The sequence below is a fragment of the Hetaerina americana genome, unplaced genomic scaffold (genome assembly GCF_022747635.1).
Source record: "Hetaerina americana unplaced genomic scaffold, ioHetAmer1.1.p SCAF_29, whole genome shotgun sequence".
NCBI lineage: Eukaryota > Metazoa > Arthropoda > Insecta > Odonata > Calopterygidae > Hetaerina > Hetaerina americana.
Genome location: NW_027286863.1, coordinates 4,263,332 through 4,289,419, shown reverse-complemented (window position 1 = coordinate 4,289,419; position 26,088 = coordinate 4,263,332). Strand labels below are relative to the sequence as shown.

The 26,088-nt window shown below is 36.4% G+C and overlaps 1 protein-coding gene across 1 annotated transcript in view; it reads right to left on the bottom strand.

Annotated features, from left to right (window-relative positions):
- Remo (Remoulade) overlaps positions 1 to 26,088 on the bottom strand; it is a 38,396-nt gene that overhangs the window by 10,112 nt on the left and 2,196 nt on the right. The window contains exons 3-12 of the mRNA XM_071587000.1: positions 18,409 to 18,480; positions 18,239 to 18,310; positions 16,840 to 16,911; positions 16,678 to 16,749; positions 16,352 to 16,595; positions 10,834 to 10,997; positions 7,039 to 7,175; positions 3,556 to 3,791; positions 3,159 to 3,314; positions 990 to 1,139 (exon numbers count right to left, since the gene is read on the bottom strand). Coding sequence (XP_071443101.1) covers positions 990 to 1,139; positions 3,159 to 3,314; positions 3,556 to 3,791; positions 7,039 to 7,175; positions 10,834 to 10,997; positions 16,352 to 16,595; positions 16,678 to 16,749; positions 16,840 to 16,911; positions 18,239 to 18,310; positions 18,409 to 18,480 — 1,375 coding nt within the window. The remainder of the gene's footprint in view (positions 1 to 989; positions 1,140 to 3,158; positions 3,315 to 3,555; positions 3,792 to 7,038; positions 7,176 to 10,833; positions 10,998 to 16,351; positions 16,596 to 16,677; positions 16,750 to 16,839; positions 16,912 to 18,238; positions 18,311 to 18,408; positions 18,481 to 26,088) is intronic.

Genomic DNA, 26,088 nt, shown 5'->3' with positions numbered 1-26,088 from the left:
CAATTGTGACGCGCCGATCGTTCCTCACGAATTCGTCAACTGAGCTCACCAGTTGGTCTGTAATGACAGACGGTCTCTCCGAACGCTCATCGTCGTGTGTGTTCCCCCTCCCCATGTTGAAGTTGCGACACCACCGCCGAACAGACGACTCGTCCATTACATTGTCTCCATACACCTCCTTTAATTGGCGATGAATATCACATGGGCGAACGTTTCTTGCATTGAGGAATTTAATCACTGCCCTCACTTCACAACTGGCGGCGTTCTCAATTTTTTTAAACATTGTAAACAATCACAGAAACAACACAGGCAATGCTAGCGTCACGCAACTTGGCTCAGAGAAGGCAGACAAGCCACTGAAGCTATCTGACCTCGTCCAGCGGCTACTCGCGTCGTCAGCACTTCATGCGGCACGAACGGGTACTACTTTCCGGATGACCCTCGTACATACATAAATATCCTATATTTTTCAAACATGAATTGTGGCCACTTGTTCAATGAATTATTAGTTAATGCATTTTCAAGGTCAAAATTCATTACTTTCAAGATATATTTGGATTTATATGTCAAGTTGTTAAAAACTCACTACACTGAAACACAAATACAGAATATTAAAATAGGATGAAAATCAAAAATGTGCAAACTTGAGACACTCAAAACAAATTTCCTTCATCACTACACAGTGGCTTCATAGGATGAAAGAAAACTGATCGGTGGACATACTCAAAATTTATATCAAGAAATTGGGAGGCTATAGTATTACCGGCATACTCGAGGTTTACAGACAAAATTCACATCTCATTTATACATCTTTAATGGTTTTTATATTCCACAGCAAATTCATGGTTAAGTGACCATTCCAGCATACATAATATAGAAATGTATTCCACCCAAAAAATCAATAAATAGGTGTACATATGCCTGGAAATCAATAAATAGATTTACTTGCGCAGCCCAAAAAATTAAGGTATATTTGTCATCATACTGACCTTACTGAATGAATGAGAATAATTAACTGCAACTGATTCAACAGCTCCCACCAGTCTATTACAGGCTCCATCTTCTAGTTGGGCAGAAGTAAGAAGAGAGGATGGCAATTTGGATGTCACTCCAACCAGATCCACTAGCACAGGACACAACTGCCAAGTCAAAGAAAAGTGTCAGTATACCTTTATGTTACAAACCAAGTTCCTATCAATGTCAATATAAATACAATGCATTAATTTTGCTAAATTAATAGCACTTTTACTGCACCAAGCATATGTTGCAAACATTAAAAACCTCGATTTATGCCATATATTTCTTTCATGGAATACAATTTGGAAAGACACCAACATAGAATAAGGCTGCCATCATACTTCAATATTATCGTATATATGTATAATCATCAGATAATGTTAATGAATGTTTAAATTTTGCATTTGTAATGATTAAAGTTTTTTGATTTTTATACTTTAAAAACAATTTATTTATTGCACCAATATGGTGTTGTTCCTTTTTTTACGATTAGTTTTGTCTATGGTTGCATTAGTAAATAGGTAGGTCACTTTCATTCCATGTTTTCCATTCATCACTATGATAAAGTAAGTATTACTAAACATGTTGACACAACAGTCACATAAAAGCCTCCACTTCCAATGCTCAGAAACTAGTTACACATAATTGGGTATTAATTAACCTCTGAATATGTACACAGCAATAATTTAAATAATACATATATTTACAGTATTTACAGAAGAAGGTTAGTTTATAGCTGTGTGCCCAGAACATTGCATGATGTCACCATAGAACTAAGTCTTTCCAGTGAAATTTAACTTACCAGGAAGTGAATTAAAATCATTACTGTGAACCATGCATGCTTATCCCCTTCTTAAACAGTAGGCACTAGCATAAAATTATATCAGTATCTAGTAAACTCCCCATTATCCATGCTAATGGACGCATGATGAAACAAAAATAACCGAATAACACGGAAAACTGAAATATGTGGAGAACGTGGTTGTGATATAAATGGACACATACCCGAGACTCTCCTTTTTCATTCCTTGAGATTATTTTTTATTTTTTTTGCAATGGACAGTACACTTTTTTTCCATTTTTCAGCCATTTCAATAAGGGTAGAATTGAAAATATCAAGTATTTACAAGAACACAAAACTATCTGATTACGTTAATGGCAGAATGTATTTTTCTTACAAAGCTAAAGCAATCATGTAGCCAGAAAAGAAAAAAGCCAATTAATGGGAAAGGAAAAATATTGACGAAGGAATGGAGTCACATCCACCACACAATACCCATTAAAATAATGCAGCGCAGATAGTTAATGACTTATTCATTGCCTCATAAAGCCATGCATTTGCATGACTCAAAGGAGAATATGGAATTCTTAGGGCTAGTGAATGCACAGGAAACGATGATGAAAGAGTGCAAATGGTGCAAAATGTTCAATTCAAAAGAGTGAATCTAACAGGCACTCCCACTGGCACTATGCGCTCCTCATACATTTTTCTTTAGTTTCACACGAACAGGAAACAAAGGCAGGAGAGCAACCCTTCTCCCTCACACCACCCAGACCCACGAACGTCAACACAAACACTTCAATTTTCACATTGGTTATTGGATGGTGGTGCTTGACGTCCTTGCGTGACGATCTACAATGTGCGCACATTACACTCAGACTAATAAAATTGCTTATCTCTTTAAATTCCTGGATTACATATTTGCTTGCATATCATGATCACAGTTACTTTATTTCCTCATTTTTCAGACACTTTGGCAGATTTATTTTTTACTTCCATCACCAGTTTCTACCTTGATAAATAAAAATCTCGACAACACTCGTAAATTTCATCAAAATTAATCCATCCAAAAAATACAACAAAATTGACCACAGCCTCTGAGAATCACATTCAGCCTCTTGGAACTAGTTAAATATTTAAAAATACAGCAGTTTACATAACCTGCTACTTTATCTTACATGGAATATTCAAAATAACAAAAACACCAGATTTCATATCAAGGTCATGATTTAAAAAATGTAAATTCAAGTAAGCCCAAGCATACACAGGTAATTTTACTAAATTACAAGCAAGGAAGTATTTCTTCCATTCATTCCTTCTGAAACCAAAGTGGATAAGGATATGAAGGTATTATACATACCTCTTTTTCTTGTCCAACAAATGTCAAATAGTTCTCAACAGTTTTGGAAATAAACACTATGTCCATCATATCCTGTAGGTTCTTGCCATCTGCAGTGAAATTAAGAAGTCGCTCTGCACTTTCAAGCACCTCTGCGTTACTAAGACTCAGATTCATCTGAAACGTTCAACATAGCAATTTGAGCAAACAGAAAAAATAAAGTTAATAAACTTCAACCCTTAGCACTTTGGTGATTTTTCAACGGCCCGATGCAAACCTGAAGTTGTTAATAAATTTAACTGAGGTTCCGTACGCTAAACTTCACTTTATTCATGCAGAATGTTCCTTAGTTCAAATACATTTTTTGTAAATTGCTATACACTAGGTGCTTGCACACAAAGCAAGGTTATCGTCTCACCTTTGCAAACTGCTCTAAAGCTTTGGTGGTGTCACTAAGGTAAACACATGAAGTAGTGTTCAGTCCCTCCCAAATGCCCTCCTCTGAGCAATGATGGCTGGCAACTGGAAGAGGGAATTTTGTTTTTGTGATGGATCCTACTTCCATCACACTGCTCTCTCCTGCACATGGTAACTCCACAGTAGTGCCGACAACGGTCTGTGGCCACAGGTACAGCCCCTTGTTGGTTGATGTCACTGCATGAAACAATACGTAATTAGTTAATGGAGACTATTAAAATGCAGAATAAAATATTTAAGAACTGTGACTACAGTGGCACTAGTTATATTGGGTGGTCGGCAATTAGCTAGCTCTGATTCCAGGCTTCCTTGGGTTTACAAGAATGAAAATTTGCTTTTAAAGGCTTTGAGCTGCCTTGTTTACCACCTTGTTTCCTCGCTAGAACCCAATGGACACTGCTGCCTTAACATGTGCATATATTGCAGCATTATCCCCTCTGTCATAGGCTTTCATTGGGAGATAATGAATTAATAAAACAGAAATTTTTAAAGTCGGATGGCCCACCAAAATAAAAATTCCACTCGTGGCTAAGAGCGCCTTGTTTGTTTTTTGGGAGCCCTACCTTAGAGTTCACCATCTAGATGAAATTTAAATGAGCCATGACCTTTTTTCATTATTTATTGCAAGCATTTAGGAAATGTAAATTCATTAACTAGTGATAATGTGGGAGAGTATCAGTAGACACTTACTGTTGGTGAATAAAATCACACCTGACATGGAGCATTTACAGGTCATGGCATTCCCACTCAAAGAAGGAAGTACCACAGAGTTGTAGCACTATGGTAAGTAGGCAGTTATTTCACGGCACAACAGAGCTGGATTATTGGAATGAATGCCCCTTCAGGGAACATTGATGTGATGCACAATTTATTACCTTCTTGCAGGCTTTATATCACATTGAAAGTCACTAGTTTTTAAAAACAACCGCTAGAATAGTCAAATCTTATAGAATTCAAATGAAAAAGGCATAATTCAGTTTTTCGTCCACCACCCACTCTCTAAGTTTTAATAACATTACACTATTCTGCAAAATTCAAAGGTTTCACCGATCAATTTAAGTTTTTTCCGGGATTTGCACATTACTGGTTCTTTACAATTTTTGGGTGACTGGCTATCCAAGGAAGGCTTCTGATATATTTTATTGCAGGATTCATTCTTATTTTGCGATGATTTGTATGAAACAGCAATCTCAAAAAAGAATAAATGCAAAAGTGTGAATTTTTTTACAGGTAGTATATACAATTAGATACTTCTGACATTGTTGAAGGTAATACTGGGATGGAATTCCTCCAATTTCACTTCTATATAAATCTATGTGGGTCGTGGTAGTCCAGGGGGTAGAGCGTTGGACTACTGGCCAGAGGGCCCCCGGTTCAATTTCCGGGGCAAGTCTCTGGGCACCTGCAGCTTTCGGGTACCAGATCTTTTTGGGAAACCATAACCGGCACAGGGAAAGGAACTGGCCCCCCTACCCTGATGTGTGAATTTCACATGCCGTATAGGGCTTAGTACTGGGTGAACTTTACCACCACCTACCAAACCGACCTTTGGGTTGATTACTGTGTTTATGGTTTTATGAATCCATACAAAGAATTGCTCTCAAAATTGTATTAACATACTGCACATTGCATTTGATTAATTTGGCCATCACTTATCGTTCCTTTCTTCCAAAGATGGATTCCTTACAAGTCTTATAATACATCATGTCTATGCTTTATTTCCATTAAAAGCACCTTAAAAACCTTCACACCCTACTATTGCAATTGCTAATCATTAAATGTGCAAGACCTTCCTCAAATTCAAGACATGAGTCCCTAGTATTTGACAGCCACAATAGATATGAATGCATAACAAATAATCAGTTATGGAACAACAAATTAAATTTAACTGTGTTCCTTCAGCTGGTAAAATCATGAGTTGGGAAAATCTAAGACAGTGCATTCTGAAGATTTGAAATAAAAGGGTTGTTTAATGAAAATGATCAAATTTTTTTAAAGCAATATTCCTTTGCTCATTCTCCAAATTTTGTTGGTCCTTCTCAAATTAGTCCTCATCAGATGCAATTCACTTGTTCTACCTACATTTCCAATATCTGAAGAGAGCCACTTTTTATGTGCACTTCGTAACGGCAAGGAAGCTTTCTTTTATGCCCTCCATTGGGGTCTTAGCACCCTTGACCACTGCTCCATGATGATGAAATATGCTTTCCACAATGAGCGTTTCTACATGTCAGGTAACAGGAAAGAGTCACATGGAGCTAGAATGGTGGTTTGCACTCTTGGCAGGATGGGGAACACATATTTTGTAGGATATTGTTGATGAGCGGCTATACATTACACTGGGGCGGACTCATGCTGTAGTGAATAGTGGGAGTGGGAGGGAGGTGGTGAATAGGTAGAGGGTTTATCTGATCCTTCACATAATGGGAGAAACGAATCACTTTGCATATGAATGATTCACTTTGTACTTTCATACAATTTATGTGGAAATACAAAGTGTATTCTATTGAGTCATGGATCACTTCCACAAAGTGAATCTGGGCACTATATCACAAGGGGGAAGTGATTGCACATTAGCAGCATATTAGAGACACACAAGTATTCAAAAGACATTCCACTGAGTGGCTCACAATTGTCAACATACAAACCTGTTCACATAGCCAGGAAAGATGAGTGCCCAACAAATAACTAAATGAACCACTTTTTTAAAGAACAATGGGTACTTCGATAAATATAGACCTTTACAATATGAAATCTAATTGGCATCGCCCACTTTTCTACTTTTTAAATCCTACCATACATAATGAGTATGACTTGGTGTTCTCACAACAAATGCACAGTGTTAATGCCTCTGATTGGTAGTTGCAGATTTATAGGAGGCGACCGACAGCTGAGGTCATTTGTGCCATTAGGGATGGGCAGGAAAGGAGGGAGGGTGGAGAGAAACCCGGCGTCGGCATTAACCTACTCCTAATGAAAGGCACCAAGGGGTCCACAGCTTAACGTCCCATCCCGGCGCTCACTCAAAGGGCTCCGCACAAAGCACTTCAAGTAGGGATCGGGATAACCACTGCATAATATCTGCTGCCTCAGGGATTCATTACCGGGCCAGCACGGAAGGGAGGCCAGCACGTTAGCCACCCCACCACCCCAATCCCTCTTTGATTGGTTTTCTCACAAGATGGCTGAATATATACATTGAGGTGCCTTGAGTGTCTTCCAAATTTTGAATGCAATTTGAATAATATAGATTCATATTCAAAATTGTACTGCTGGATTGATATGGCCTCCAATTATTGTCTTTGATATTATGGCTCAAAGTATTGATTAACTAGAGCATACGTAACCTCCGAGTGGAATTAAATAAACATATGAATTATGAATGTGAAATAAGAAAAAGGCAAAGAGAATTAGTATACATTACCAGTTTCTGGACAGTATCTTGTATCATTTGATATGACAAGAATGGATATTGAAGATGATAGATTTCTGTGGCCAGCTGCAGCATTACAGTCCCATCTCCCAGCATGCTCCTTCAAAAGGCTGTCGATGTTAAGAGATCTATGGAGGAATGAATTATTATTATTAATTTAATGAATTTCAAGAGTATTATTTTAATGGCAAACTCTTTAAAACCAGTTTTTAGAGCTTAGCTTGAAGAGCTATTTTTCTACATCTACATCAATACCCTGCAAGCCACCAAAAAGGTGTGGCAGGGGGTGCAGCACCAGGAGGAAAGGGTAAGGGATGAGGGGGTTAGGGTTTTTCAAATGGATGGGGAAAGGTAAGGGGAACCTGCAAAAAAAATATGTAAATATAATCGTAAAACCATGCGCAGTCGCTACCTTGTAGGTGAATAGTTATTGTGTCGAGCCGGCTCCTGGGGGATTTCGATTACAAGCATTCTGGTCTCTTATTGTTCTCGGAAAAAATGATCATTTAAACCTGTCTGTCTTGCAGTCAATCTCTCTAATCTTACATTCGTGATCCCTCCGCCCGTAATACGTTGGGGTTCGTATTATGTTCTTGATGTCATCGGAAAAGGACCCATCTTCTAATGTTTTTAATAAGTTTAATCTAAATATTAAACGCCGCTGTGTAAAGGAATCCCAGCCTAAATTTTCTAGCAAAGTAGTTCCGCTACTGCGTTGGTCATAACAATTTTTGACAAATCCAGCCCCCCTCCACTGAACTCGATCCAATTCCGAAATCAAATTTATCTCTTGAGGATCCCATAAACTGGCAGCATACTCTAGGTGGGGCCTGACTAGGGCAAGAAAACATCGTTCCTTAACTTTTTCGTCACAGTTACCCAGCACTCTTTTCACAAATCCTAATTTTTTATTAGCACGACTGCACATTACTTGTATGTGCTTTCCCCAGGACAGATCGTGAGTAATTGTTACACCCAAGTATTTAAAGGAATCTACCCTCGCGATTTCTGTTTGTTTCACTTTGTAACTAAATGGGAGGGAATTACTCCTTTCCCAAAAATGTATTACTACGCATTTTTTCAAATCAAATTCCAATTGCCATGTATCGCACCAAGTCTGAATTGCATTTAGGTCGTTATCTAACGCGACTCTGTCTTCGCGACTTCGAATGTCCCCATAAATCACCGCATCGTCAGCAAAAAGACGGAGCCTGCTATTAACCACGGCGCTGAGGTCATTTATGTAAATAAGAAACAAGAGGGTGCCTATGAAACTTCCCTGTGGTACACCCGACGTGACCTTGCCAGCATCGGATGATACACCGTCCGGGACGACTGTTTGAACACCATTTTTTAAAAATTGTCTAATCCAGCATATAACACTCCCATGTATTCCATAAGTTTCCAACTTCGCGAGTAACTTGCAATGTGGGACTTTATCAAAAGCTTTTTTAAAATCTATAAATATCGCATCAACTGGAATATTACTTTCACCGGAATGCATTATATCATGAACAAAGAGAGCGAGTTGAGTTTTGCAGGATCTACCTTTACGGAACCCATGTTGGTTATTAATCAATAAATCTTGGCTATTGAGGTACCTCATTATGGAACTAACAATGATGGGCTCAAGAATCTTACAGGAGATGGAGGTGAGTGATATTGGCCTATAGCTACTGGGGTCCTCCCTGTCTCCATTTTTAAATATGGGTGTCACAGAAGCTATCTTCCAGCCGCTTCGTACGCTTTCTTCTGCTAATGATTTCTTTAATATTATATTAAGATAAGGAGCAATTTCAGACGAAATTTTTCAGCAGTCCTGAATCATTCTGAGCAATAAGATAAGTATACTTGCTTCAAATTAATTGCCTAGGAAGGCAGCCATGCCAAGCAAGTTAGTACAAAAAACAGCCTATAATATCGCAAAACTCTGCCAAGTTCCTCAGTAAAATGCTATCATGTTTACCAAAATTGTATTTCATCAAACAACTGAATAATTTGTGGGCAAGCTTTTCATGCAATTGAACTGAGCATTTGGTAGCAACAGAGAAGTTCTTAAGTTTTCCATAGATAGTCTGGATAAAAATGTTGGAGCACCATAAAAATAATTAGGGATAGGATAGTCGAGTGATTGGCACCTCATCCCCCTGGATTAGACCATCTGTTTAAAATCTTGGGATTATCAAATCCTTCAAATTTCACCTTGAATCCAAATCTTTGAAAAGGCTAATCACTTTCACCCTTAAGCAGACGATACAATAAATACAATATATAATACTGTATTCAAGCACTAATTACATTTTTACCATTTATCAGGCCACCAGAGTCATTAGGATAGACGGAACACACAGTGATGCACAGGATATACAGAGAGACTACGAAGACCATAATAAAGCCATAGACATAGCATGACACAGCTGATTGCACTGAGTCCCATAGTTGCCAGGACTCATATTCTCTATACTAGAGTCAGACGCCATTGCAGCTGCCTCACGGAGGAACAGACGCTGAGTGGACTAACTTTCGTCTGGCTCCTAACCTTCGACCTACCTGGCATGCGTGACCCTACCAGGAGGAACTATCATTACTCCCACCACCACAGCTCTAGGGGTCATCGGAACGCACAAGCCCTCCAACCACGTTAAGGTTGCCATCCATAGGGAGAGTAGACATTAGTACCTACTCAAAATTCATTGATTTTTTTCCACTCCTACTACATTTTGTTGAGTCTTGTGTAATGGATATCTGAAATAGTTTGCCTGTAGGATTTAATTGCACCTCATAATAACATTAAATAGTATAAATACCTTTACCTGACATTAGAGCAATTTCGACATATCTATCAGCCACTTACACAGCATTATTAATTGTAAATTTTTAAAGGTATCAATATCACAAAGTGGGAAATCCTACAGTGCAGTGACGAAGGGAAGTCACACGAACTTTGCTGGGAGTTGATCTTACATAGCCATGCCATGCAAATTAGCCCCATCATTAACAGTGTAATCAAGGAGTTAAAGAAACCTCCTCCAGCTTCTTTCTCTTCACAAGGCATCAAGAATGACATGGTATTAGCACTAAAGTGTCCATATCCCTCCGTGGAAAGCATTAAATTCTATAAAATTACAACTTTCTTTGGTCCAAGGTGAAAAATTGTCATTTGGAGAGAAGAGTTATTGCTTCAAGTCACAACCCAGCTAAAGGAGGGAGGGTCGGAGAGGAAATGAGTGATCTCATAAGAAGGTTTGCTGAAGTAATGTATAATTTTGAATACATTTTAATTTAAACTGAGCAAAAAATAAAATATTTTCATATTTATCACTAAAACGTCTAAGTCAGATGATAAGACTCAATAAATTTCTAGCAACATTCTGCCCTCTTCAAAACTACCTAGTCATGATGCTACTCGCAAGGAAGAAGAGGAAAATTATTTTAGGGAAAAGTACCAACCTCCTCAGGAAAATATTTTGAAGTTCTGGAAAGAAAGGCATAAAAGTTTCCAGTACTTCCAAAACTGGGGATGGAGTATATACACTTACGTTTATCCAAGTTATACGTACTTCCCTTTTTATAAACAATGATAAGAAGAAATTTGATTTGGATTCAAAATTTGATGGATAATATTAAAGTCAAATTAGAGATTCATAAATGACAAGGTAAATTATAAACTTTAAATCCCATGACCTCAATAGCAAGTCTTCATTTATGACTAAATCAAAAAGCACGTAGGAATGTATTCCATTTGCATTTCACATGGTCGTAAGTTAAATAAGTCATGCAACTTACACTTCAACCTGCCCTTTCTCCGGAATGTGACGAGTAGTGACTGAGACATCATGGTGGAACTTGGATGATAACTCTATAGAGCCATCCCACGTCCACCAAACTTTGGCCATTCCCGACACCCAAACTTGGCACCACAGCAACAGTGAATCACCCTCAAAAACCACCTGCAATGAGATTGACAACAAAATATTTAGAGAGGAGCAATGAACTCATAAATGAAGGACAGTTTTCTCTGGAGATGATTTTGACACATCATCTAGCTTTTGAGACAAAGACAACACGACTACAATGAAGTATCAACAAACTAAAAACTGGACTTTGCTTAACAATTAACATTCCTCCAGTCCAATTTTTTCATTGCTAACTTTGAGAAAGCACACAAATATATCACAACCCAGATTTCAATGCTTAAGCATCATCATCAGCTGAATTATGATCATGAGAACTCTCTTATATTGTAAATTGGTGGAGAAACAAGAAGAGGGGAAGAGAGGGAGTGTTAAAGAAAGTTGACAAAATTTTTTTGCTTTTTCCAAGTTTTTATACTCTTTTAATCCTTAAAAAGGAGTTGAATCGGTAGAACACTTCCAGTCCCCGCCCATTTGGTTAGGTCTAGCAAAAAGTTTACCTGTGACCCATGATACATATATTTTCTTAAATGTATAGTAAAAATTTGGTAAAATACAAAACACTAACAATTTTAAGGCTTGAAGTCTCAAAAAACCCATTTTACTTTATTGAGAAAATGTGGCCACATAATGCCCTAATAGGATTTAAGTGACTGCTAAAACCAGAGCACTGGATTTTTGCCACAAACTGCCTCAATGAATTTTACAAATTTCTAAAAGTTTATTTTTATGTTGATCCAAATATTATTTTAAATTTTATAAAAGAAATGCACATTTTAAACTGATAATCAACAAAACTGGAAGCAAACTATTATTTTTCCAACAAAACAAAACTAATTTGAATCTAATAAATAATAATAATACATTCCTTTGTCCAAAGATTTGTTGCATATTCATACATACACAAATATAGGATATGTCAGGTATTAGATTAGATATATCGGACCCGGATGTATCATGGCGGCCAGTAATATCGTACGAGCCTGTAGTGGCTGTAATAATTCCTTGAATCTAGGCGAAAAGTTTATTACTTGTGAACTTTGTCCACTTCTTTTTCATTATAAATGCTCCGGCTTAGACGAGATAGCATGTAAAGCGCTAGCAAGCTGCCAGGATATTTTCTGGAGATGTTTTTCATGCCGTACTAACAAGTTCTCGATCGCTAAGATGGCGGCCGACCTAGAAGCTATCAAGCACGACGTAAACAACCTTAAAAGTGTCCGTGAATTGACTCAGGTCAAACAGAAGGAAAACCCTTTGTTCGCAAATGTTGTGAAAGCAGCTGTGGAACCAGTTCAACCAAAAATTCTTACTCCCAAGTACGAGAAACCAGTCACGCGTCAATCTAAGACTGCGATCTCTAAAGAAGGAGCCCCAGAGCAAATATGTACCGTTTCCGAGAAATGTGATACATTCACTGCTGCCACTTTGAGCAAATCTGCCCAAAGTGCCCGCAATGTCGAATTGTGTGACTCCTCTGAACCTGAATCTGTTATGACTCTTAAACCTCGTCATCCTCTTAATGCATATGATGATGGATTCATCCCTGCGACCAATAAACGAAGACGCCGTACTCCTCTGGCGATAGGATCGTCGGAGAAGATGTGCTCCCTCGCAGGTATTCCACGACGATCGCATCTTCATGTATGGAATCTCAACTCCAGCACAACTGTGGAAGCTATTCAGGAATATGTTCGAGAGGAAATTCCTGATCTGGATACTTCATCGGTCATGGAAGTTGTCAAGCTCGAAGTGACCCGCGGCAACCATGCCTCCTTCCGCATTTCAGTGAATAGTGAGCTACGGGAAACCCTCATAAAGCCTTCATTTTGGCCCAAATATGTGCACGTCGGAAATTATTCTTTTTGGAAGACACGCCCGACAACATCGACAGGGTAGCGAAGTACCTCAAGGTCCTGCACATTAACATTCAATGTCTTAGTAACAAGTTGCTGGATCTTGAGGTCCTGATGAGTGAATATAAACCTCATGTCCTTTGTATTAATGAACACTGGTTGAAATTAAGTGATTTGAAATTTTTAAATCTACCTGGATATTCCATCGCCGATGTATTTTGCCGTTCAAAGCATAGAAATGGAGGTGTATTGGTTCTAGTTTCACAGTGTGTGCGCCTTTTCCCAACCTGTTTCTCACAGGATTTTCTCAATGAAGAGTTGTCCTTCGAGTCCTGTGTCGTGGGTCTCAGTGTAAATAATGTCGCATATCATTTATTATCTATCTATCGTTCTCCCTCGAGTGATTTTAGTGTTTTTCTTAACAAACTTGCCAAACTATTAGAGCTAATTCATGATGCTATACCAAAACCTAATTTAATTATAACTGGGGACTTTAATTGTGATTTCGCAAGTAATTCCAAAGCCAAACAGGAATTCTTAGATATCCTTACCTCTTTCAACATTTGTGTTACTAATACCGAACCCACTAGGGTAAACGGCCTTTCCTCTACTATTATAGACAATATCTTAACAAACATTGATTTGGGAAAAGTAAATACTGAAGTAATCAAATCCCACATATCAGATCACTATCCTCTTCTATGCAAGATTTTAATTTCTTCTCCTAGTCACTGCAAAAAAATTTATAAAAGGCAGTTTACAGAGCAAAACTTTATTATCTTCAATTATATGTTGAAGTCCCATGATTGGTCTGATTTATACCAACTCAGATCCTACAATGACTCATTTGAGTATTTTTATTCTTCATATCAATATTACTTTGACATTTGTTTTCCATTGGTCTCCCACAAAACTAGAAACTTGTCCTTAAATACTAGAAACCATTGGGTCACCGATGAAATACGATGCCTCTCGAAAAAAATGAAGGAGTTAGCTATCTCTTATAAAAATAAATGTAACTCGATAGACTGCTTGGAGTATAGAACACTGAAAAAAACGTACCGTCAAAAGTTACAACTGGCTAAAAAAACATTTAACAACTGTAGAATTCTCAATGCCGATAACAAATCTAAAGAAATTTGGAAGATTATAAAGGAAGCTAAGTGTTCTATCAATAATCATCATGATTTCAAATTACAGGACTCCACCGGTAATGTTATTTCTGATTACTCTCAAATGGCATCCAACTTAAATGACTTCTACTTGTCCCACCAGACTACTACAAATACTCCAATTCCTGTTAATTATCCTCTAATCCCAAGCCTGTCTAATTCATTGTACCTGCTTCCTTGTACTGAACTGGAACTGATGAACATCATTAAAAAATTCCCTAACAAAAGTAGTCCTGGTACAGATGGTATCCCAGGGATTGTGATAAAAAAATCAATTAATTCTATCAAGGAACAGATACTCTTCCTAATTAATAAATCCCTACAACTTGGTGTTTTTCCTGATGCCATTAAAATTGCCAAAGTTGTACCACTTTATAAAGGGAAAGGTAGTGAGCAGGATATGAATTCTTACCGTCCAATATCTTTATTAAACCAGATAGGGAAACTATTTGAAAAGGTCTTCCATAATCAACTTACATCATTTCTTGAATCTTTTAATCTCTTGTCTGGCTCACAGAATGGTTTTAGGAAATGCAGATCTACATCTACAGCTACCTATCACCTCGTAAACCTAATACTTTCAAATCTTGATAATAGAATTGAAACCTTGGGGCTATTCTTCGATTTTTCCAAGGCTTTTGACCTAGTTAATCATCAGTTACTCTTGTCCAAATTAGGACACTATGGCATCAGAGGTATCCCTTATAACTGGATCAAATCTTACCTCAGCGCAAGGCACCAACAGGTTATTTTGTCAAAGAACGGTACTAATTTTACTTCTCCTAGTAAAGAAGTTACATTAGGTGTACCCCAAGGCTCAGTCTTGGGCCCTATCCTATTTTTACTTTACATTGATGACTTACCAAAAGTTCTGCAGTCAGTTCCAGGAGCCGAGCCAATTTTATATGCTGATGACACTAACGTAATTGTATCAGCACCATCGTTAAACAACTTGACCTTGACAGCAGCTAGAGTTTCCGAACTTCTTTGTGAATGGTGTTCACAAAATTCTCTGAAACTCAACCCTGACAAGTCTGGACTCATATACTTCTCTAATAAAAATAAAGCCCCTGCTTCATTGGCCATTGACCTAGGGGGAACGTGTGTACCTCAAATTTCTAGATCCAAGTTTTTGGGAGTTGTTATAAATAAAAATTTATCATGGGATGAACACATATGCAATCTTCGTAGCAGGTTAAATTCCATTTGCTTTCTTATTAGAAGTATTAGGAAATCTGTAAGCCTTGATATCTTACTTTCAATTTATTACGGAGAATTTTATTCTTTAATTATCTACAGTATTCTGTTCTGGGGTTCTTCCCCTCATTCTGATTCAATTTTTAAAGCTCAAAAATGTTTAATACGATTAATATGCAATGCTCCCTACAATGCACCTTGTCTTTCCTTCTTCAAAAGGTTAAATATTCTGACTGTTCCATGTATTTACATTTATGTCGTATGCATTTTCGCTAAAAGTAATATATCCAATTATATGACAAATGACAACGTTCATTGCCACCAAACCAGAGCCTGCAGAGACCTGCATCAAACTTATTGCAGGACTTTAAATACATCCCTGGGGCCTAAATCAATGGGCCTCCTTGCACTGAACAGGCTCCCTTACGATTTTAAGTACGTAAAGGATCCAGTCCTGTTCAAAAAGAAATTAATATCATTTTTAAGGAAAGAACAGTTTTATTCTGTAATGTAATTCATGGAGAAAAAATAACCATACTGAATATGGAATATATTTTATGCAAAAAATTTATTATTGTGTCATGCTTTTCTGAATTTCATCATTGTTTAACATCTATATGTACATATGACGTGTCCTATACACTTATCTGATGTATCTATTACACTGTGTCAGTGTCTTCTGGGCAAATAAAGATTATTATTATTATTATTATTCATTTACAGAATAAAACATTATTTTTTAATAGCTTGAACAGCTTTTTCTTGAAAATAGGTACTTTTGTTTCATATTTGATTTCATGGGGAATAAATGAATGAATAGGTCAGTGTGCATTATTAACTTATAATGTTTCCATAGTGAAATTGCATGTTTTATATCCAGTTAAAGCCATTATTCTATAATTAGAAAAGTGTATGCAATGGCCTAGACAATATTTTACCATGTAGGGGTGAAAGAACACCGATGTGAACATCATAAAGTGATCGGTACACTTGATACTTCAAAACAACCGATCCAGTGAACATAGCAATGCACCCTGAAGCAATATTTTCACCCCACACAAACAGTGATTTAAAAACAGCATAATGCCATCAAAGATGATCAAACTACAGCCCCTATAGTCATTATATAAAGAGAAGAGGATGGAGCAGTTCCTTTCCAATTTACCTGATCAGCAGATGGGCGCAGCTCAATCCTGATCCCTTTCTCACTGTCATTGACTCGGCCAACACTTTCCGCCTGGATGCATGTCATTTCCTGCGATCCCAATTTCTTGATTGGTTTATCTTTGAGAGCTTCAGGACTTTTACACTTCAGTGGAGATATAATCTTAACATGACTGACATTGTTAATCCATTCTGAAAGCCATAGTAAATGGCAATCACAGGTGAACGGATTGCTAGTTAAGTTCCTATTAGAGAAATATAAAAAGATTGAAATAATGACAGCAAAAATTGAGGGACATAATTAAGCAATTTGATTTAAATACTCACAGATATTTGAGTTTTGGTAATACACTGAAAGCTCCATGGCTGATTTGACTAATATTGTTCTCACTGACTTTTCTGAAATAATAATATTTCCTTAGAATATGGGAAAATTTGAAAAAGCACTACCAATCATGAAGAATATGTATCAACATAGTGTTCACTTACAGTCTTTCCAAAGCTTGAATGCCTTCAATCATGGAGCCATTTATCTCGGAAATTTTATTTCCTGATAAGTCTCTGGACAAAACAGAAGAGAAAAATAGAATGAAAGCAAAACCACAATTGGGTAGGAGTGGTGCAACAGTAATGGCAATGACCTTAAAAATACTAAAACACAAATGATGTTTATGTTTTCAAGGCAGCGTTTAACTGGCAATTTAGACTTTAAAAATAAGATTTGTGACATCATTTTTAGGGTTGCCATGTTAAGATGAGGGTTAACCTGTAGCCCTAAAAATTTTAACCCTGGATGAACATATCTCCCAGGTATGCAAGATTATTAATTCAGTTAACTACCAATATATCCGTTTTAAAACACACTGTAAGTTTAGATGTCTAAAAATGTTATATCATGGCTGTAACTTCTAATAGAATTTTAATAGGGAGAACATCATTCTCATTCAATTCAGTATTATTAGTGGGTGAAAAAATAGCAAGACTCAAATGCAATCAACCTCATCGTGCACATTGCCAACCTCTGTTTAAATATTTGGGAATATTAACGTCATCATCGGAATACGTCTATCATGCAGTGACATATGCCAAGAAAACAAGAGTGGCTGAATAATAATTATCACAGCCACAATACCAGAAGATGTAAAGATATGCACGAGGTATCATCAAACATGTCCATGGAAAATGAAGGATCAACATCAATGCACACCAAATTGTTTAACAATCTGCCTAACCATTTAAAAAATGAGACAAGAAGTATTCACTACTCAAGAAGAATCTTTTTGCATATCTCGTTCATGTGTGTTTTTATATTGTAAATGCATAGCTACGCAAAGTTAAATGCATATCAGTTTCCTGTCATAACTGTATTTTGTATTTCTATTTGGGAATAAGGTGATCCATGTCCCATTGTCGTGTGCTATACACCTGCCATGTATTCTAAATACTGTACACTGCGTCTGCTAGACAAATAAATACATTATATTATATTGGCCAATTATGCCATAGCTATTCCCTAATGCTACTTTCTACTAATTCTTGCTATTCAATTAGGTAACTACCACTATGACACAGGCTTGAGATCTCACTTGAAATACAAATATAGGTGTCCACTATCACTGAGATTCATTCAAAAAAGGACCAACTTTGATGGTCATATCACCATTTTTTCACAAACAAAGTGAACACCTTATTTTTCATTGAGAATAATTTAAAGCAAAACTGAAAGGACTCTAGAGGCTATTCCGATTAAACTCCATAAATATCAAACTAACATGATTTTCCCAGGCTAAAAAAACTGGGGAAAGTACAGAGATACTTAGAGTTACAATGCTACTTCAAAAAAAAGTTCTTGCATAAAATTTGAACAGGCGCTAGAAATACCACTTACAGTCTTTTAAGGCTTGACAGATTATGGAAGGCATGTGGTTCCACAAATTTAATCTTGTTATTTTTCAAATCCCTGAAAAAAAAATATTTTAATAAATATTTTACTAATGGCTTAAAAAAATTGTGCATTTCAGTTCTGCCTATTTAACTATTAGAGGGAAAACCACTTACAGCTTTTCAAGCAATTCAAGATGACTGAAGCCAGCCCTCGGAAGTACGGTAATGCCATTATCAGACAGGTCTCTGAAATTGTAACAAAGCATTTAGAGGACTGCAGTATATTCAGTATAAATATTAACTAAATACATGTACTTTTCTATCCAATGCATAGGAGAAAGAATTTTCACTAAGAAATGCCAGCACAACGGAGAGATCAGAGAACTTTAAAATTTATTTCTATTTTACATGTGATAACATTTAGAGGAGTTAATAATTCTGTTTCTGAAGTATACCAAGAAGAACTGTTGACTAATTGAAGGACATGTTTCAGCAAATATTATGAAACTTTTAACTTAAATAGAACGATAGTTTATCCAGTAAGGATTAGAGAAGTGAAAGTCAAATGCACAAACATACACACACACACAGCATAATTGACACTAACTCTTTAACAACATATGGTAGTAACTTAAACACAGTAAATTATTTTAAGCTCCTAGGAATTTATATAGATAGTAACTTGAAATGGAATCTCCATGTTCTGAACCTAATTAAAAAATTAAATTCTGTGTTCTACTTACTATCTTCATTAAAACACTCTGTAAGCAAAAATGTACTGATGACATTATATTATGGATTATTCCACTCAAGAATTTCATATGGAATTGTACTGTGGGGACTACCCTCTCACCTTCTCAGTATCCTGAAGTTACAGAAAAAGATGGGGAGAGTTATGTGTAATGAAGAATATTATGCTCACTGTCAACCTCTTTTTAAAAGGTTAAAATTGTTAACTGTATCTTGTGTATATATTTATCAATGTGTAATACTTGTTAAATTGCATAGCGCTGACTTTGAAACTAATAACAGCATCCACTTATATAATACGAGACAAAACTACAACCTACATGTGAGGTCAACTAATTTAACCTCGGCTACAAATGGCCCCAAGTCTATGAGTATAAAACTATATAATAATCTACCTGAATGTATAAAAAGAGAAGGACGTGTACCTGTGTTTAAGGAAATGAATTGCTCATTGAAAAGTGTCATTATAGTGTCATAGAATACCTGAGGCCTAATTTATAAATTTGTAGCATTTTCTGATTTCGTAATATTTCTTATTTTTGTAATAATTTCTATTTCTGTAAATCTTGTACTTGACAAATCCTATGCACTTGCCAGTATTATTACTATGCACTGTGTCTCTTGGACGAATAAATATTATTATTATTATACTATTCATCCATTCCAAATTGTAACAGAAGAAAAGCTGGGCAAAATGAGATACTAACCAGGTATACTACCCAACATGCATGAAAATTGTGATGGGATTTTTTTCTTTCCCAGACTACAAAGTGCCATGAAAAGATATTATGAGCCTCCTATTTATCTTCAAGAAACTTAAAGAGAGGTACTTTGTATTAACTAAAATAAATATGCCACAAACAATAATCATCAACTCCTATATTTTAATTGGTGGACTGCATATAGTATATCCACCCAAATTAAATAAAAATAATAAATGAAAAACATAAATACAAGAAATCACATGAATAAAACTACAAAAATTACCATGCGACATGCCAGCCCCATCTTTCTGACAAGGCAATTATTACATAAAAGGTGATGAATATTATATTCAGGAGAATGAGATAAGATCACTTGGAAATGCCATTGCCAGTAGGCGACTATTTTTTAAACAATAAGGAGATATTATTTATAAAGAAATCCTATTTATAAATAAAATGTCACTACCAGAAGGAATATTGCATTTAATTTATTTTTCTTCAATACCTACTCTATTTACGATACATTTGACGGGTGTATACAGGATACCTCCATCAAAACACATACATGCATTAAATGTAAACATACACATAAATATCCAGTATCGCTATAAACTAAAAGTATGGCCTCAAAGATCAGGAATGTTGTTGAGACATTCCTCAACTGAGTAGAACATGTTACATTGTAGATATATCTTTAAGTGAAGACCCCAATGTATATTTCCACTGCTCTTTATTTCGTATTAGATGCCATCATCAGGTACAACTTAATCAATTTGCAGTCCATTTATAGAGCATTCATGAGGAAGAACGGGGGGAAGGAGGGGAGAAGGTGGGGTTGTGATCGGCGCCGATGGGAAGGGGGAGAGGGGTGTTTAACGACAGGAAAGGTGTTTGGTGGGTTCACAGAGGGGGGGGGGTGTTTGGTCTTTCCGTGAATGAAACAGATGCTTCCAGTATTGCACCTTCCTCTTGTGTAATGATGATGATAGTCAGATTTAATGGGAAAGTTGCCGATGTTGTTTGATGATGTGAATAAAACAGCAGCGAAAATTTTAATTAGAAGCATAGTTTTGTACGGTTTCGAAACTTGGCTATCAAGGTAGGAAAAGAAATGTAGGACAATTTGATTCATTTCAGTTAGGGCTTTGGAGTGCCACAGTGCACAGTCCCAGGTTCAACCGAAAACCTAGCCGGACTAATAAAATAAGAAGCAATGACAACATCATGACTGACCATCTGTTCCCAGTCCACTCCCCCACCCTAGACTTCACAGTTATTCACAAACAAAACAGGGACAAGTCCACCTATTCCCCCAAACCTACAGTCAATGTGCATCCCCAAATATGCAGTCAAACCCTTATTGCCAGATTGCCGTCTAACCCACCACACCCCGATTCATCCCCCCATAACTCCACTTGAACAGAGTCCATGCAATGTTTCATTTAGAAAACATGTCATCTCCTCAAGATGCTACAATATACAGAAACAAGTAGAATTATTTAATCTGTTGTAACACTAAAATTTATTCCTGCATACATTTTTCCATCGGGTGGAAAAAACCATGCTTACATGTATACTCCTACAATGTTATAAAATAAAATAACGAAAAAGGTGAGTCAACTCTTTAAACCTCATGTTAGTGGATGCATTAAATGTGTACCAGTGAGATAGTTGCTGCTGTAATATTACTGCAGCATTCCTTCAAATATTCTTCATGCTACGGAAGAGCATTTAGAAAAAACATTTTGGATGAATCCAACCTATCTTACATATTGCATTACAACCTGAAAAGTTAAACTGGGGATAAGAATAAGCGGAATTGATAAAGACGAGATTGACACATGTGAGGTAGCATTTGACAGACAAACAATGTGGTCATTATAAATAAGATATACAAGACACTCCAGAGAAAATCAGTCAAATGGTCTATAATGGGAAAACGTCTGATGTCAACTTTTCACATATCGCTAACATTCTAAAATTACTAACATGAAATGAAAATGGTTTTTTTTAGTGCTATTACAAAGTTTGAAATTACATGTGAATCTGTTTTGGAATTAGTAAAAAGGGCAAAGAGAGAAGAGGGCTAAGGAAGAATGCATGAGGGTGATAATATTGTCAGGATCAAAGAACAGGGACTTTTTGAAGAAGTATTTTGAAGTTTTGAACACTAGAGATGGCAAGCAGTAACTGTGATTGACAAAAATAGTTTGATTAATGATTGCACCATGAGCAGACATGGTGAAATAACAGTACAAGTGAATGTTGTGGTGAAATATGGTAAGATGTGCAAGGAGATCTTGTCTTTATACCAGATAATCCATCTACTACCGGTAGCTTTCAGGTGGCTCATAGCAACTAATATGCACCGCATATATTATCTTTCTTTGTATTTAGTCACATTAATTCCCGGTGGCACATTCTCCACAAGATCATTCACTCTAAAAAGCAAATACACTTCCTTCCCCTACCCATCGTTATAGGAACCGATTTAAATGTTGACATGGGTTGCCTTTCAAGGAGTCATACTCAGCTAGACATTCTTCTCAGGGGCTTTGATTTATATTGTGCTAATTCGGAACCGACTAGGTTGAATGCCTGTCTTGACAATGTAATAACTAATACTGATAAATCCGACTGTATTCTCAAAGTCTTTGACCCCATGCTCTCTGATCATTTTGCAATCTCCTTTTCATGGCACCCTAAGCTGTGTGTAAATAGCTATAACAAAACTTCCAAAACTGTGTATGTTAGACAGATGACTGTCTATGACTTCATAACTTTGCTTAATAATACTGACTGGGATGCCCTGCTGACCTATACTGATTGTGAAAGAAAGTTTGCAACTTTTTTTAGTCATTTCCTGTTATTGTTTGAATGTGCATTCCCAAAGAAATTAATTCAGCTGAAACAGAAGCCCAATCTACAGGCAAAGGTTTAATATTGACCTTGAGAATAAGAGAAGGAATTTACTCAACTTATATAAACAGTATAAGCTATGTGGTAGTGATGATCTTAAAAAAGCCTACAATAACCAAAAGAAGGACTACTATACTGAGTTAAGATTGGCTAAATGTCAAGCCAATGTTAGCTACATTAATAGTGCATCCAACAAATGCAGAGCAGCCTGGACTATCATTAAAAAAGAAACAGGATTCAGTAAAAACTCTGATGATGTTCCAATAGACTCTGAATCTTTTAATAACTACTTTATTAGTTCGGTTGACAATATTATAGCTGATATAAATAATATTAATCAAACCTCAGCTGACACTGCCAATAACATATTATGCAATACTCCCACCACCAATTCTATATTTAGATGGAAAGAAGTTTCTCAGATAGACATAATTAAAGTAGTGAAAAAGTTCAAGAATTCTAATTGTAAAGATATGTTTGGGCTTTCAAATAATTCAATCAAATCTGTAATTGACTGGTTAGCATACCCTCTTGCTATTGTCATTAACTCTTGTCTCCAGTCTGGTTATTTTCCTGATCAGTTGAAGTTTTCCAAGGTCATTCCTATTCACAAACGTGGTGATTTCAGTTCTCCAAACAATTATCGTCCTATTACAATTATTTCTCCACTTGCAAAAATCATTGAATCAGTTGTATTTACCTAAATCCTGGACTATTTTGAATCTTTAAACCTATTTACACCGACTCAGTTTGGTTTCAGACCCAACAAATGTACAACCCAAGCTGTTGAATATGTTATAAAGCAAATCATTAAGGCTTTTGAAGGTAATCAATGTTTGGCTCTCTCATTATGTGATCTCTCTTCGGCTTTTGACTGTGTTAATCACACAATTCTCATAAATAAGTTGAAATATTATGGTTTTAAGGATACTGAACTAAAATTTATTTCTTCCTACTTATCTGATCGTAAGCAGTCAGTTTATGTAAATGGTAAACAGTCAAAACCATTAAATATTAAATATGGTGTGCCTCAGGGCTCTGTGCTTGGACCTCTTTTATTTCTGGTCATGATTAATGACTTGTGCCCCAATATGATTACTGACTGTGTCCTCTATGCTGATGATACTACTTTCCTACATAGTTCCCCCCATCATTCTGATGCGATGAATAGAGTTCCTACTATTCTTAAAAAGGCAGTGGACTGGTTTGCTGCCAACAATCTCCATAAGAATCCCAATAAAACTCAGCATCTTATATGTACTCTAAAATGTGCTACACCAGACACTGTCCCTGTGAAACTGCTGGGATTTTATATAGACTCCAAGTTAACATGGAGTACTCATATTCTATACATTAGGAAGAAACTTGCCCGAGCCTTATTTCTGCTCAGGAAATTGAAATTATATGTTAGTAAGGACTACTTAATTAATGCCTACTATGCATTCTTTCACTCAAATATTACTTATGGCATTAGACTTTGTGGGCCTGCATCTGATATTAAGCTAATCTTTGTGATGCAGAAAAAGGCAGTCCGTACCTTATCTAATTCATGTCCACTTGAACACTGTAGACCTCTCTTTTTAAATTTAAAAATTATGACTATCTACAATTTATATATATTCTATTCATTAGTTCATGTAAAAGAAAATACGAGTATGTACTCCACTAGGGCTGACGTTCACAGCCATAACACCAGAGCAAAGTCTAAAATGGATTTTCCGTACTGTAGGCTAGATAGGACTTACAAAGTTGAAGGTCTACCTATCAAATTGTTTAATATGCTTCCAAAATCTGTTAAGTCAACCCGCAATGTGGTGTTCCGCAGGGTGCTGCGTGATTGGCTTACCTCCAATCCTTTATACTCAATAGGGGAGTATTATGAGCTCGACTTTACTAGCCTAAAATTATAAGGTCTAGCGTGAGTAGAATACTAAGTGTATGTATGCAAATATTTTCAAATAAGTATTTTATGTGATTGTATATTGTGCTGTATACTATATTATCCAGGAACAACTGTATGTTCCTAAATGACGACATCTACCATATGTGAATATGATTATAAGATGAATAAATTATATTATTATTATTATTATTACCCAACTTACCAAAAATTCCTCATCCATCACAGTTTTCCACGTTCCACTCTCCCTCTTTCACCTAAATCTAAACAGTACCCCACAAGTCGCCACTAGGTTAGGGGTGTTGGGGCACCAGTCATGCATTCACAAATATTCATTTATCCAATTTTAGAATGTATTAGCTCAGTCATGCATTTGAATATGTCAGGTAATATACAGAAACACCCCTACACATCAATTTCAATTCACCACTTCCACCTCCTATTTCCATCTTCTTTGATTTCACCTAACAACTTCCTATCTTTTCATATCGCAAATTTCATCACCAGTCTCAGTTCAAGTTTTATTTTTCCTTTTTTTCCACACCCACCAATTAAAAGCTTTGAATCTATGATAGCTTTCCTTCCTCGGAGTCCATGTTTGATATTCATATTCAGCTACACTCCATATTTAATAATCCTTTCTTTATGCCTTCACTCAAATACACTAGTTTTGAATAACGTTTTTCTTGTAAATTCTTCAATGAATATTTCCCTAATTTCTTCACTAGTGAGCAAATGTTCTGGCAAAATACTGTCCAAATAGGTAAAATTTTCTACCTGCTAGTTTATTCCCCCATTTAAACTTTGAATTCAGCATTTCTGGTTCTTGAGAATCTGATTACCTAATAGTAGTCTTCTTGTGATGAACCTTCATGCCATATTTTTCACACATCATATGAACCACTTGCAAATAACCGCGACCCTTGCGAAATAACAAAAGCTTGATCATCAGCAAATCTGATCCTCTTCACTGCACGCGTACGCCAAATTCAAGCACTTCCAGTGTCATGCCTTCCAGTAATGCCTCAGAACATAAGTTAATAACCATTGGTGATAATGGAAAACTCTTCTTTACTCCTCTGCTTTTCACAGCCCATCCAGATTCTCCCTCTGCTGCCCTTGCTTGTACCATTTGATTCATCTACAATTTATTAATATATTACCCATAATTCCTTTAGCAGACTATGATACTCCACAATGTTTCCATCAGCTTTCTCCACTCTTGTCAATGCTTTCTCCAAATCTATGAAGCCCATAAAGACATCCTAGTTTCAATGAGGGTAGAGAAGGAAACTTTGCACTTCCACATAAAGCAGCATGTGGAAGTGCAAAGTTTCCTTCTCTACCCTCATCATGTAGGAATTCCACAAAATTAAGCCTGAAACTGTTATGTTTTTCCTAGTTATATATCAGCCAATTATTTCTCTTCATGTTCCCCATTATTGCAATGGAGTAACTCCCCTCTTCTGATAAACCAGAAATCTTCACCCAGTGAATTATTTAATCTAATGTGCCATGTTTTATTGATTATTCTATATACTACATATGTATGCCAAATGTTAAATAAACATACAACCTTGC